The sequence below is a fragment of the Eumetopias jubatus genome, unplaced genomic scaffold (genome assembly GCF_037043125.1).
Source record: "Eumetopias jubatus isolate StellerSeaLion01/CBP00866 unplaced genomic scaffold, mEumJub1_p1.0 scaffold_8, whole genome shotgun sequence".
Classification (NCBI taxonomy): domain Eukaryota; kingdom Metazoa; phylum Chordata; class Mammalia; order Carnivora; family Otariidae; genus Eumetopias; species Eumetopias jubatus.
The window spans coordinates 38,160,199-38,173,273 of record NW_028274814.1 but is presented as its reverse complement, the minus strand read 5'-3'; the positions used below and the strand labels follow the sequence as shown (position 1 = coordinate 38,173,273).

Below are 13,075 nucleotides of genomic sequence, written 5' to 3'. Positions count from 1 at the left end.
TGATAATGATTATTGTTTACTTGGTGCCTATCATAACTGGAATTATTGCATAAAATCCTCAGCCTTTTCCTTTTAAAGATGAGGAAAGTGAGCCCGGAGGTAAATGGCTTATGTGATGTCATTGTGCTTCTAAGTATTAGAACAAGGACCAGAACTCAGGCAGAGCCTGGACCCCATCTTCCCATCACCATCCATTGGCTATACGTTGAATGAACTTGAACTGTAACACAAGCTAGAGCTCTGAACCTTTAAAAAAATGTGCTTCTACTTTCTTCCCCCAGAGATTGGGAACAAATCTAAGCAAGTGAAATTCCCCCACCCAAAGGAATCCAAAATGGAGAATCAGCACTGGCCATTGAAGGCCCCTCCTCAAACAGGGTACCTAACTCACAGTCATTCTTGCCCCCCGCCCAGAAAAGTTGTCTTCCTGGCAGAGAAGTTAAATGGCAGCAGCTGCTGATGTGAGAGAAAAGTCGTTTTGAAGACCATGTCTTGGACCAACTCAGTCCCATTGAGATAGCATGTGTAAAAACATCTAGCCCAAACCCTGGCATTAGTAATGAATTGACTCTAAACAGGAACACTAAGGCTTTCAGACTTCAGAACTGTGAGCTCTGGAGTCCATGCATTGGTCTCTGCAGGACACCTTCCCCAGCACCTCCTCCCTGACCCCATCCCAGAGTAGTAGTCTGCTCCTCACAGCTCTGGAATTGCTGATGGAACATCTCCCAAGGCTTCCTGGGCTGCTGGGCACACCCTCTGCACCGACAGAGAAGTGTCTATGGATAGTCATCTCTCCTTCCTGGTTTGAGGAGGCCTCCTAATCAGTCAAAAGGGCTGGCCACTCTGCATGGGCTGCCCTGCGTCCATGCAGTGACAAAATCTGGAATCAGGCTCTTATTGGCTACCACACGGTGGCAGTGGTTTCAGTTTTGAGTCAGCATCTTGATCAGTCGGGACAATAACATACAAGTCACCACAAGAATGCAACAAAACTCCCACTTACTCATCAGTCAGACTTCTGATTAAACCAACCTTCCAATAGCATCCAAAAAACTCTCAGAGCTCCACGAAATTCATTGTCCCAATGATAGCATTAACAGTAACCAACCTCCATGGCAGGCTCAATACATGGAGCCTTTGGTGGATAGTTCATTCCATGCTCACAACAACCCTATGAGCTGGGTGCTATTTATATCTCTGTTTTATAGAGAAGAAAACTGAGGTACAGATGAGGAAACTACCTCAGTTCTTACAGGTGAAAATGGAGGATCCAGGATTAAACCCAAGCAACGTGAATCCATAGCCTCTATCCCTAATCTCCATGTTATACTATCCCCAAACCTATTTAACTGGCTAATCCCATGTTCCTAAATTAGAGTCAAGAAGTGGGGAGGTGAGAGCAATAAGTGCAGTGAGGAGGAGCAAGAGGAAGAGGGAGAAAGGCAGAAGCAATCCATGGAACAACTGTTGAAAACAGCCGCTGAGAACAGAAAGAACCCCAAGAGGAAGCTGCAGAGCCACCACTCAGGAGGCTGCAGCAGGGCATGGTTGTTTAGCATGGGGGCTGGCAGCCCTGCAAATGTTAATAGTCCTTGAGAGAGAACAGACCCCCCCCCCTTGCCCAGCTCGGTAGAACTATAGCCTTGGAGCATTTTGGAACTGGAGCAGTCTGAGACCCTACACCAACCCATTAAGGACAGTATGATTTTACAGTCCAACACAGTAACTCATCCTTATAAATTATGTCCTTCAGTCACCAAGAGAAGGTTAAATTGTGCTTGGAGTGTTCTATTCAAGAAGGAAAGAGGACATTCTATGAAGTAAAATGTAAACATTCCGAGATTTTGGTCACCAGAGGGTTAGGTACCCTTTATCTGGAACATTAACATATTCAGAACATCTTATTCCTCACGAAGCTAAATAGAGCCAGTGTAAAGAATATATATCTCGTGGATTTTTTCAAAATGGTTTCATGTTCATTATCTATTGATCCTCACAAGCCACAGGACTTCTATGAGCACAGACAAGAACTGGATTATACTTGCTTTTCTCTCCAAAAATCTCAGTCTCCAGCCTACTAAAATTAAAACAATGACAGTGAGATTCTCAAAATTGCACTGAAGCTGTAGTTAGGTAAAAGTCCCCGGACTCTGGAATCTGGTCACTTTTTGTTTTAAGTGATTGCAAACTGAGGACTTCAGATATGGGCCGTCAGTAGACAAGGAACTCAGAGTCTCTTAGATGGGTGGTCATCCCGTCCTCTTTCCCACCAGGATATGGGCTTGTCTCTCTCCCCAAAACAGCGAGGGGCTTGGTGGGGAAGCATTTTGCAACCTGAAAGCATAAATAGACCATGGCACTATAGTAAAGACACAATGCCTAGGCCCAGAAGGATCCAGGACTCGCATTCTTCGTGGGTGGAAGCAGAATAGACAGCAACATCTATAGTCGTGTTCATTATCCGTGTAGTTACATTCTATGAGGTCACTATGAACACTGAATTAATGAATACTAAACCATTACTCTTGGACTCTTGGGAGAAATACAGGGGAAATGCAAGGATCCTGTGAGCTTCTAGTCACAGTATTTTTGTCAACCAACCAATACACGACTTTATTTTATGTTTTTCTGTTTAAAGGCATCTTATTTAATATATATTGTTGATTCATTAACATTGAGTTCATGGCCAACAGCACTATAACTGATGCCTGAACGGAGTTTATCTAACACATGTACTTTTTCCCTAAGGCACATCACAACCTTCTTGCACTTAGGAACACTAGGCAACACTTCAGCACTGTGCTTGGGGGCTATTTTTAACAGAAAAACCACCAACAGAAAGCACAGAAATGTGACAAACATGGCACTAAAGAGATAATAAAAAATACACTTGTTTACAGTGTGAGAGCTGAAACAAGAAGGCAGAGTGTAGCCGTGTTTAACCTCAGCTGCTCATGTGACTCCAGACTTTTGCCATGCTGCACATGTCTGCATATGACCACAAAGGCACACAAGTATCAATTTGGGAGTTACAAATAAATTTTAGCAAGTAAGCAAATTCGCAAATACGGAATCTATGAATAATGAGAATCGACTGTATTGATCATCAGAGGGCCTAGAGCCCCAGCCTTCTGTATTGATTGGATTTCCCACATATACCTCCCTCAGCATGCTTTACATTACTGAGCTCTGGCCCCCAACTCTCCATTCCACCCCTCATTTTTCATGTTGGCCATTGCTGGCAAGAGCTGTGCTCCTGCCTTATGACAAATTCCATGGCTGTGACTGATTGTCTAGCCAGCTCTGGTCCCTGGGCCCAGCACAGCCCATCAGGCTGGGGCTTCATGTCTTCATTAGCTCAGACCCCAGAGCAGGCACATGGCTGTCATCCAGGTGAGGAGATAAAGAGATCCGGATACCACCACCCAGCAAATCCCTTACTGCATGGAGTCTGGAGAAAGAAACCTTGGCTCACCTTCCATCCAGCCACAAGCAGAGTTATGCCCCTCACTCCATGGGAGCCAATGGGAGCCAGCAGGGCTTCAGATCTGACCCTGCCTCCATTCCCCTCACACCCCAACACAACCTCATTTTCTTTTCTCCTTATAAATGTTTATGTTAGTTCCCCAGAGTCTTCGGGTATGGATAATGAGCTTTCATTCCACAGGGCAGATGCTGTAACACGGGACTGGGTCAAATGTTCCTATCCCAGTTTGATCCCAACCCTGTTCTCCTGACTCCAGAAGAAGGATGGGTCATTGTTTTGTAACTAGAACTTAAGCCCTCTGCAAAATAATCCAAAAGAGCTAAAGTGAACCCTCTGCTATTCAGTCCCCTTACAACCCCAAACCCACTCCACAGAAAAGAAATGGAGAATGCAAATGTATGTGGGCAGAAATGGAAGCACAGTTGTTGGAGTCAATTTGCATGGGGAAGGAACTGCCGTGTGAAGTGACTGTCTCCAGAGAGTGAGTCTACAGCCCAGGTGGTATGACCAGATATAGGCGATCTATCCATGCTCATCCCCAACAGCAAAAGGAGGGAGGGAACAAAGCAAGGCAAAGCTTCCATCTTCATTTTTTAAGCTGTCAATCTGGCCCCTTTTCCCTGGCATTAAACTCCCTGGGAAGGAAATGAAGGTACCCGCCAGTTGGCAGGAAGCCAGAGAAACAGCAAGTTCAATCCAATTAGAATTGGGTTCAATCAAATTTAAGAAGAAAATTCCATCCAAAGCATAGCATCATTAAGACAGCAGTTGAAGAAAGCTCATTAGCTTGAGAGCCCCCACATCTCCCAATTAAAACATTCCCTAGACCACTCCCAGTCCTAACACCTTTTTATCCATAAAAATGGTGAATGCTAAAAATCTGTGCTTTCCTAAGCAGCACAAGCAAAATGCAAATACTAAATAGTGGAGGTGCTGATAGAGCCACCCCTATATGACTGAATGGATTTGGGAGCTTTTGTCTACCTGTGGTTTGTTGCTGTGTCCTTCCTTCCAAGGTGCCTCTCAAGAAATTCCTTCAAGGTGGTTTCTACAACCTCCTGCCCTGAACTAGGCCTGTACTGGTGAGAGAAGGAGGAATCACGTCTCTGTGAATTAATCAGGATGCCCAGCGCATGTCCCACTCTCTCATACATGCATGCGTACGTGCATGCGTACACATACACACACATGCACACACACACCACTGAGGGCCCCATTTCCCATAAACTGAATATCAAAGACCAAAATGCTCCTAATGTACCTAATTTGGAAGAAAAGACACAAACTTGCTTTGAGAGTTGAGAACTAGCCTTCTTGGTCATTATGTTCTGCTGCCAGCCCCCCTTCCTTGCTCAGAAAGTGAATTTGAAGTCAGAGAGAAAATCAGGACAAAATCAAAAAATAGGAAAGAAATACCCATTCTGTCAGAAAATTTTCAACAGGCCCTTCTTCCAGCAAATCCCAATCCAATTCCAATTTCTACTCATTATTACTTTAAACTGAATGCATCATTTAACTTTTATATCATCTTGCTTTTATGTATTTTTCCAGACTGATTAGATTTCTTTTTTAACCAAAAGGGCAGGCCCCAGGACATTTTCTTGTGTTTAGAGTCCTCATTTGTCTCCTTGTGGGGAAGAACTTTCTCTAGATTAGAAATCCTTCCAGGCATGTTAAAAGTGGCAAAATAAACTCTAGTAATGAGAAGAGAGGTTGAGGTGGTTGAATCTCCTTGGGCCTCAAATCAGTGGTGTACTGGTAAATATTTACCAATTAGCTCTTTGGGGAGTAAAAAGCCCTGGTTTGATAGCATTTGCCAATTTCCGTGGTGTAAATATTCCCACCATGGCCAATTTCAAGCCACAAGGAGACATCAGTGAAGCTAGAGCAACAAAGAGCCGTGTGCGGTGGGCTCCCGGGAGCCAGTGCGGGTGAGCGGGATTCAGCATACCACTGGCCCTTAATGCCTTTGTCACCCAGAGATGCTTTGAGGTTTCCCAGTGGCCACCCAATTCCGGAGGGGGGGCAAATGAAAGTGCACAGTCCATAACTGTCATGGAGGTTTTTTAGTGACTGTTTGAAAGGGGTTTCCAGGTCACTGGAGAATAGTTGTTATTAAAAGGCAAAGGCTGTGACCATGATCCAAGAATAAGGGAAATGGACTTCATCCATCCCTTTGTACTCCAGTGGCCTGTGTCAAGAATGTCCGCTTCGGTGACTTTCTGTTTATGTGAGAATAAAGACAAAGCCTAGGATGCGGAGAGAAGGCTGTCTGTGGAAAGCAGGGGCAGGTGGGCAGGTCTCCTGGTGTGAAGAAATTAATCCCTTTGTTTCCTCTTATCTCCATCTCTCCTTCTCACCCACCTGGCCCTCCTCGTCCTCCTCCTCCTCATGCATTCCCTTGCCCTGCCCCTCTGCTCTCACTCCCCAGAGAGTTTTCCAAAGAAAGGGAGAAGGCCAAGGCTCGGGGAGATTTCCAGAAGCTTCGAGAGAAGCAGCAGCTGGAAGAGGACCTGAAGGGCTACCTGGACTGGATCACCCAGGCAGAGGACATCGACCCCGAGAATGAGGATGAAGGCATGGATGAGGAGAAGCCCCGAAACAGTGAGCAGCCATCCTGTCTTGGGCTGGGTTCTGGGAGAGGGAGGAGGCAGGGGCCAGAACAGGGAGACCTTCTACCACCAACTTATCCTTACAGTTTGTCTTCCTGGAACAACATTCAGTGCATTGATTGCAGTCATTGCTACTCATAGAAATTAGTCGCAGATGTGAAATAATTGCTGTTGATCTGTAAAGCCTCATATTCCTTTTAGATCCAAAGATTCTAAAAGACAGTTGAGATTTTGCTAAGGTGGACTTTTTTTTTTTTTAATCGGATGTCCTCCTCCAGGCTCCATCTCTTTGGGCAAGGGGCAGATTATGGTCTTCCCATTAGAGTTTTAAAATCCCTATGGTGTAGGAAGGTAGGAATATATATTCTAACACACACACACACACACACACACACACACACACACACACACATATATAAATATGTGAGTCTGGCTTCTTGTCCTTATGAGCAGGCATTAATTATGTCCATTGTATTCAAACTCCCCAGTTAGTTTCTGTATGTTTCTACTCATTAGTAACTGAGTTCTAACTGGGAATCTGGGAGAAGGAGCAGGTGGAGGGAAAAGGGAAGAAGACAGTCAAAGATGTGAATAGAGAATAGAATCTCTGCTCCCTCATTTCAAAACTGATTTAATACATCTATCAACTGTTCCCTTTCTGATAACTCTGCTCAAGGTGCAAATACAAAATTAAAACACACAAACAACAAGGGACTCATAACAACATAATTTAATAACCTAAGGAGACCTTTATGCTCTACTAAGTAGTTTTGCAAGTTGGAAGACAACACCTTTGATGGATTGTAATGATGAGCAATGATGCCATTGAGGGTCTTTCTGGAAAAATGCCTGGCAGCTTGTATTATACTGTTGATGGTACTGTGGAGTAGTTGATTCGTCTGTGGACTGAATGGTATGGTGAATAAATAAGTTGGCCTTGAATGACAGAGAAGCTTACCTCTAAGGCACAGGAATTGTCATCTTGGCTCCTCTCTTCACCTTAAGTCAGGTGGAGCCCCTAACTCCTGATTAATGGTGGTGAGCATGCTTCTTACCATGTTATTAAAAATGTGCAGTATCCACTACTTGCTTAGTAATTAATTGCCATCCACAGGGACATATAGTTATTCTGTTCTCTGGCTAAAGCAAGAGCTCCCAAGGAGAAGTATGCTGCTTCCCTGCCTTGCCCATGAAGTGAATAAATTCCAGGGAGTTTCCAGAATGGAGTATTCTCTGCTGCTAGAGCAGATCACATTGACAAGGCCCATGTACCCACATTTCTGGCTAAGTTTTGGGAAGAGCATACTGAATTGCCTACCCCAGTGGACAGGGTCTCTGCCACATTTTCATAAGCTCAAATATGGATGAAATTGGACTCTGGAGACTGTTGTGCCTCTCACCTCATGGCTAGAGGACACTTTTGGGTCTCCTTCTTGTCCTCGGTCAACCTGTCCTAGGAGGATAGAATGGGACCCTGGCTCCTTCAGTTGTGGGGATGATGGTCGAACAGTTCTAGGGGATGGGGCAAGAGAATAAGTATCCAAAAAAGCAAGATACAGAGAGTAAAAAAATAACACTTGCAATGAAGTGAATGTGAGAGACTTAGGAATGGAGCCAGAAAACGGGTCCAAAGGACTGTCTACTGGGGAAGTCCAATTACAAGCAGAGTTGATGTGATTAAATTATTAAGGAATTGGCAACCTAACAGATCTGCGGGAAAGGCAAGTCTATGGCTTAGGAACTATATTCTCTTCTTCAGAACTTCATAGTTTGCCCTTCCAAACAAATACAAGGGGAGAAGTGTTGCTACAAATTACATGTGTGTCTCAACTAAAGTAATATCTTGGCCTTTGAAATTGCTAAAAGATTACAGCTTAGTGTATTTGCCAGTTCTTTTCAGTTCAAAGATTAAGTAGTCTTTTAAGGAAAAAAAGGTATTATCACTCTTCATCGATGGCTCTGGCAACTTCTGGGCAGAATCCCCATCCGCACTTGCAAGATGCACGGGTGAGACAGAGTTGGCTCCAGCACAGGGAAAGGTCATTGGCACATTCCGTGGTAGCTGGGCTTACCAAGAGGAGGCCCAAAGACTCATTTTTTTTTTCTAGGAAAAGCTACAAAACCACTGAGGAAGTAGAAGGAACAGGGGTTGGGAAGACAAGAGAGAGAAAGGGCATAGTGGGGAAGCATTTCTCTAAATAATTAGAGCAAATGATGTGGCCAGTAAAATTATATACAAAAATATATTCTAGTTCATTCATTCTTCCCTTCTTCCTTCCCTCCATCCATCCATCCATTAAGGGCAACTCTGTGCCACACACTGTTTTGGGCACTGGGGATATAGCAATGAACAAAATAGTCAAACCTACTTGCCCTCATAGAAATTATATTCTAGTGGGGAGATGGACAATAAATTAAATAGTATGTCAGAGAGTGACAAAGTAACAAGCACTGTGGAGAAAGATAAAACAGTGAGAGGGAGACAGAAGTGTTGAGATGTGACCAGGAAATACCTCACAGAAAAGGTAGCATTTGAATAAAGACTTGAAGGCAATAAGGAAATGAAACATATAGATATTTGGGAAAAGACCATTCTGGGCAGAGGGACTAGCTCATGGAAAGGCCTTGAGGCTGACTTGGAAACAGAAGGGAGGCTAATGTGACCAGGGAGGAGTGAATAACAGGGACAGTGTTAGGAGATGAGGTTCAAGGTTAACCAAGGAGTAGATCATGAAAATCATTGTAAGAATTTGGACTTTTACCAGAGGCGAGCCAAGAAGCCCCTGGTGGTTTCGAGCTAAGAAGTGACATGACCTACACATATTTAACAGGATCCCCCCAGCTGCCATGTGAAGGCGAGCAAGGGTGAGACAGGGAGCCAGGTAGGAGGCTACTGACTCAAGAGATTGTGCTTTATCCTGGTAACATGGGGTGGTGCAGTCAGGCTCCAGAATGGCATCATTTGCTGACATACCAGATATGGGGTGTGAGAGAGAGAGAAGTCAGGGAGACCCCAAGGCGATTGTCCTCAACAGTCGTAAGAGTAGAATCATCATTTACTGATTTAGGGAAGATGATGACAAGAAAAGATGTTAGGGCAGGAGTATCAGGAAAACCATCTTGGACCTTTAAGTTTGAAATGTCCATTAGACTTCCAAGTGGAGATGTTGAGTGAGCAACTGGGATAAATCTGAGTCTGAGGAAAAGTCTGGGACGGAATTATAATTCACAGAGTCAACATTCACCTAGCTGTGAGAGTAGGGCATAATGTAGACAGAAGTGAGACGTATCCTAAGAACTTGGGCCCCAGTGATGTTTGGAGACAGGAGTGATGAAGAAGAACCAGCGAGGGAGAAGAAGAACCAGCGAGGGAGACTTAGAAAGGTATGGCCAGACAGACAGGAGGAAAAGTGAAGGAGGGTCCATGCTGCCCTGAGGCCAAGCAGAGTGAGCACGCAAAGCTGGTCATTGGGCTTAGCAATGTGGAGGTCACCAGTGGGTGAAACGGTGAAGCTCAAAGCTTGAGGGCAAATGAGAGTCTTCTTTTGTGAGTCTCTTGAGTCTAGATACTTCACAGAATGGTATCAGGCATTGTTTGCAGACCTCCTGTTGTTGGCATGACCTAGCTGTGAGCTATCTAAGGGTTTCCAGAAAGGGGAGAGGAGGAGACTCATGCAATCCAGCCTGCCTGTGCCACTAAGGAGGTGTGTAAAGCCCAGCCTTGCATTCTATCTCCATCTCCAGTCATTTTAGTACTAGCCATTGCCTCCGTGATTGGTTACAGACAGCCTTGGGAAAAGGAGAAAAGGATACTCAAGAGCTATTTTGGTGCCAAAAAGAAGAGAAGCAAGCAAGGGGCGTGCTTGTGCACCATTGCATTTGTGCTACTTCCAAAGCAGGCAGCCACATGGGTCTTGGCCTCCAAGCCCTGCTCCTCCTGGGTAAAGACTAGGGTAATGTGGAGGCCTCCCTCTCCCTCTGAGTGGCAACAAGCATCCCTTGTGAAGTCACCACCAGCAAAACTATCACTGCTGCCGGGAGCCCATGGTCACCAGGAGAGATGCGCTGCTCCAAGGGACGGGCCCGTTTTCCAGCTTCAATGTCGAATCTGATAGAAGGCCAGTCATTAGAGAGAGAGAAGCCATAGAGAAAGAGATAAAGTCAGAAATTTCTTCTTTCTTTTCCCTCCTCAAGATAAAAAAAAAAATGCATTTATTAAGTATCTATCCATATGGGAATCTCTGTATCATGCCATTAAGGCAATTTAAATGCACTCCCAGCCCTCTAAAGCTTGCAGTCTAAGACAGACATTTATGTGGATGAGCATATCAAAGACAGACAGACGGTAGAACCAAAACATTGAATTTCCACATAGATAAGCAGGATTAAATATTTACACCAGTGGTGTTCAGTTATGTGACTCGGGAGCCACTTTTGCAATCATCATTAGCTGACAGAGCCGCATGACTGCTATATGCCCTGCAGAGTCTAGGATAGTGGATTATTGAAATACGGACATTTGAGGGCTTATGAGAGCTTCAGGTTACCCACAAAAGGGCCCCATGTGGCTTGAGAGCAGTAATCTGAGTATCATCGATTTACATTATATACGTGTCAAGGGTATGTGTATCATTATTTCAAGCTTTTTTTTTTTTACATTTTCATCAGAATAATCAGCATTTACCCTGGACTTAACCTGTGGTCAGGGGTTACCACGCATCTACATTTCTGTGACAGGATCCCACCAAGGATCTGGCTCTGCAATCTTGAGAAGAAACACTAACTATTGTCTTTTCCTTGATTCCCTTCTTACCTTGCACCCTTTAATTATCAGGTGTTAGAGGACCATCCTGACCCCATGCTACTCAGTGAAGCAAACTCTGTGCAGACCCCAGATATCTCTTGTCCCCCGCATTAACTCCAGCTGGTCCTGATCGGGGCCCTAAAACTTTAGTGTCGGAATGTGGCCTTAGAGATAAGGTGAGGAATCTAGAGTCCAACACAGGAACCACTCCCCTGGGCTGATGATTAGAGAGGGCAGGACTCGGAGCCAGGTCCCCTGATTCCCCGTATAGGACTCTCTCCACCACACTATGGTGCTCCTCACGGAAGCCTTATCAGACGGCTCTGGGCAACAGCCGTCCCTAACTGTCCCTCTGTGCTCCCATGACCCTTGGGGTGTGTTCCCCTCTTCACATGCCTGCTAGTCTACACTGTGAGGTCCTCAGCTAGCTGCCCTTAATTCACCCTATGTCCCTAGTCCCTGACAAAGCCCCGGCCGTGGGAATATTACCACACATAGAAGTCAAGTGATTTACAAGAGTTTGTGAGTACCTGTCCGTAAGGTTTTGGCAGAGCATCTTCTGTCCTACCCTGGGCAGAGAAGCTCAGACCATCACCAGACTTGAGTAAAGCTTCCTCATTCTGTCTGTTCAGAGTGACTCTCTTGTGGCATCACTGATGACTCCCTTTCCAAGGGCTCTCTGCTAGCTCTGAATCACTCTCGGTCTTGCAAAGTGCCATTTGAAACCAGGCAGAAGGGCACGGAACTCCCAGAAGCAAGGATAGTGGCAAGGTAGGAAGATTGCAATGTCATGGGAAGGTGTGGGGAGCTCTTGAGAAATGATGGAGTACCGTTCCCTGAAGATGCTGGCTATACACTGGGGCTCTGCCATGAGACTCTTTCATGGATCCTTCTGGCTCTGACTGGTGTTAATCAGTACCCCTGGGCAGGGCCCCTGGACCCAAGATTGTGTGCAGTACCTCACATGGGGGATCATGTCATCTTGAGCCCCAGGTGGGCATTCCCACAGGTAGCACTTCTGCCTTTGGAGCAGAGCCTGGCCCTACAAGCGTGTAGATGCCCTTGTCCCGGCCTGGAGAGCAGGGGAGAGCTACTGGAGGGGTGGTATTGAATATAAGTGAGAAGTTAGGCGTGTCAATCTCACTGAGCGGCCAGAGATTTCTTAAAAGCAAAACCAGTTTTGGGTAAAGCTTGCTGACTTGGAGCTGTTGGGAGACCATGACAGCCTTCTCAGTGAACAATGGCTGTAGGCTCCTGGAGAAATGGAGGAGAAAAAGCCACATAGCATTTTGACAGATTTTGATGGCCTGCCCACACCAGCCTTAGGTCAGTGTATAGGTGCCTGACTGGTCTGTGACATCATAGGTTAGTTAAGGGCCCTGTTCCTGCTCGGGAGGTTCCTATGCACCCTTTCCTACCACCCCGCCCCCACCCACTCTGGGAGACTCCCAGTCCACAGCGCCCTCTCAAGACAGAAGGAAGCTTGCTGCATCCTTGCAGAGCCCAGGGCTCCGTGGTGATGCCATAGGAAGCAGAATGAGGCAGGCTGGAGGCAGACAACAGAATCCACAGGGCCATGTCTTTAGGGGGACTCGTGCCAAAACACAGTTACACCCAACAAGCTCTAGAAGACAAATGGTTACATTTATGGTGAGGAATATAGTCAACGCCAGCTGAGAAACGTACCAGAAAAGGGCTTCTTACACCTTTTTAAGACACCTGCCTTTGTCTTGGTTTACCCTTTACTGCCTAATGCCCATGGCAGCAAGCACACAGCCAGGCACTTGCTAGGCAATGCTGCGGTTTCCCAGAGACACAGGATTACCCACCGAGCCACCGGATGACTCCCTGCCGCTCTTGCCATGTGAAGGGGACGAGTGGGAGCTGTTTTCCTGGGAGCACTGGCCAACCACGTGCCCAGCAGGGGGCAGAGCAAAGAGACTGTTAGCTCTTGAAGGACTGAGCAAGACCAGGACTCCTCGGCGGGGCCCCAGAACTTGGAAGGCCCCCTTCCTCTCCAGTGCCTGATGGACAGCACCCTCTGCCCTCCAGCCAGGGTCTCAGCCCAAACCAGCGTCTTGTGAGCCCTCTTCTGTCTCAGCGGCTTCTCCACCCTCCCGGCTACCAGCCCCGGGGCTAGACAGAAGGGCTTCTTCCTCCTCCCTCCTC

The 13,075-nt window shown here is 46.1% G+C and overlaps 1 protein-coding gene across 14 annotated transcripts in view; it reads left to right on the top strand.

Moving 5' to 3' along the window:
* The window catches only part of CACNA1C (calcium voltage-gated channel subunit alpha1 C), a 720,546-nt gene that overhangs the window by 529,901 nt on the left and 177,570 nt on the right, over positions 1–13,075 (top strand). For all 14 annotated transcript variants that reach the window (XM_088025853.1, XM_088025852.1, XM_028121052.1 and 11 more), the window contains exon 9: positions 5,922–6,094. In XM_088025853.1, the coding sequence (XP_087881979.1) occupies positions 5,922–6,094 (173 nt within the window). The remainder of the gene's footprint in view (positions 1–5,921; positions 6,095–13,075) is intronic.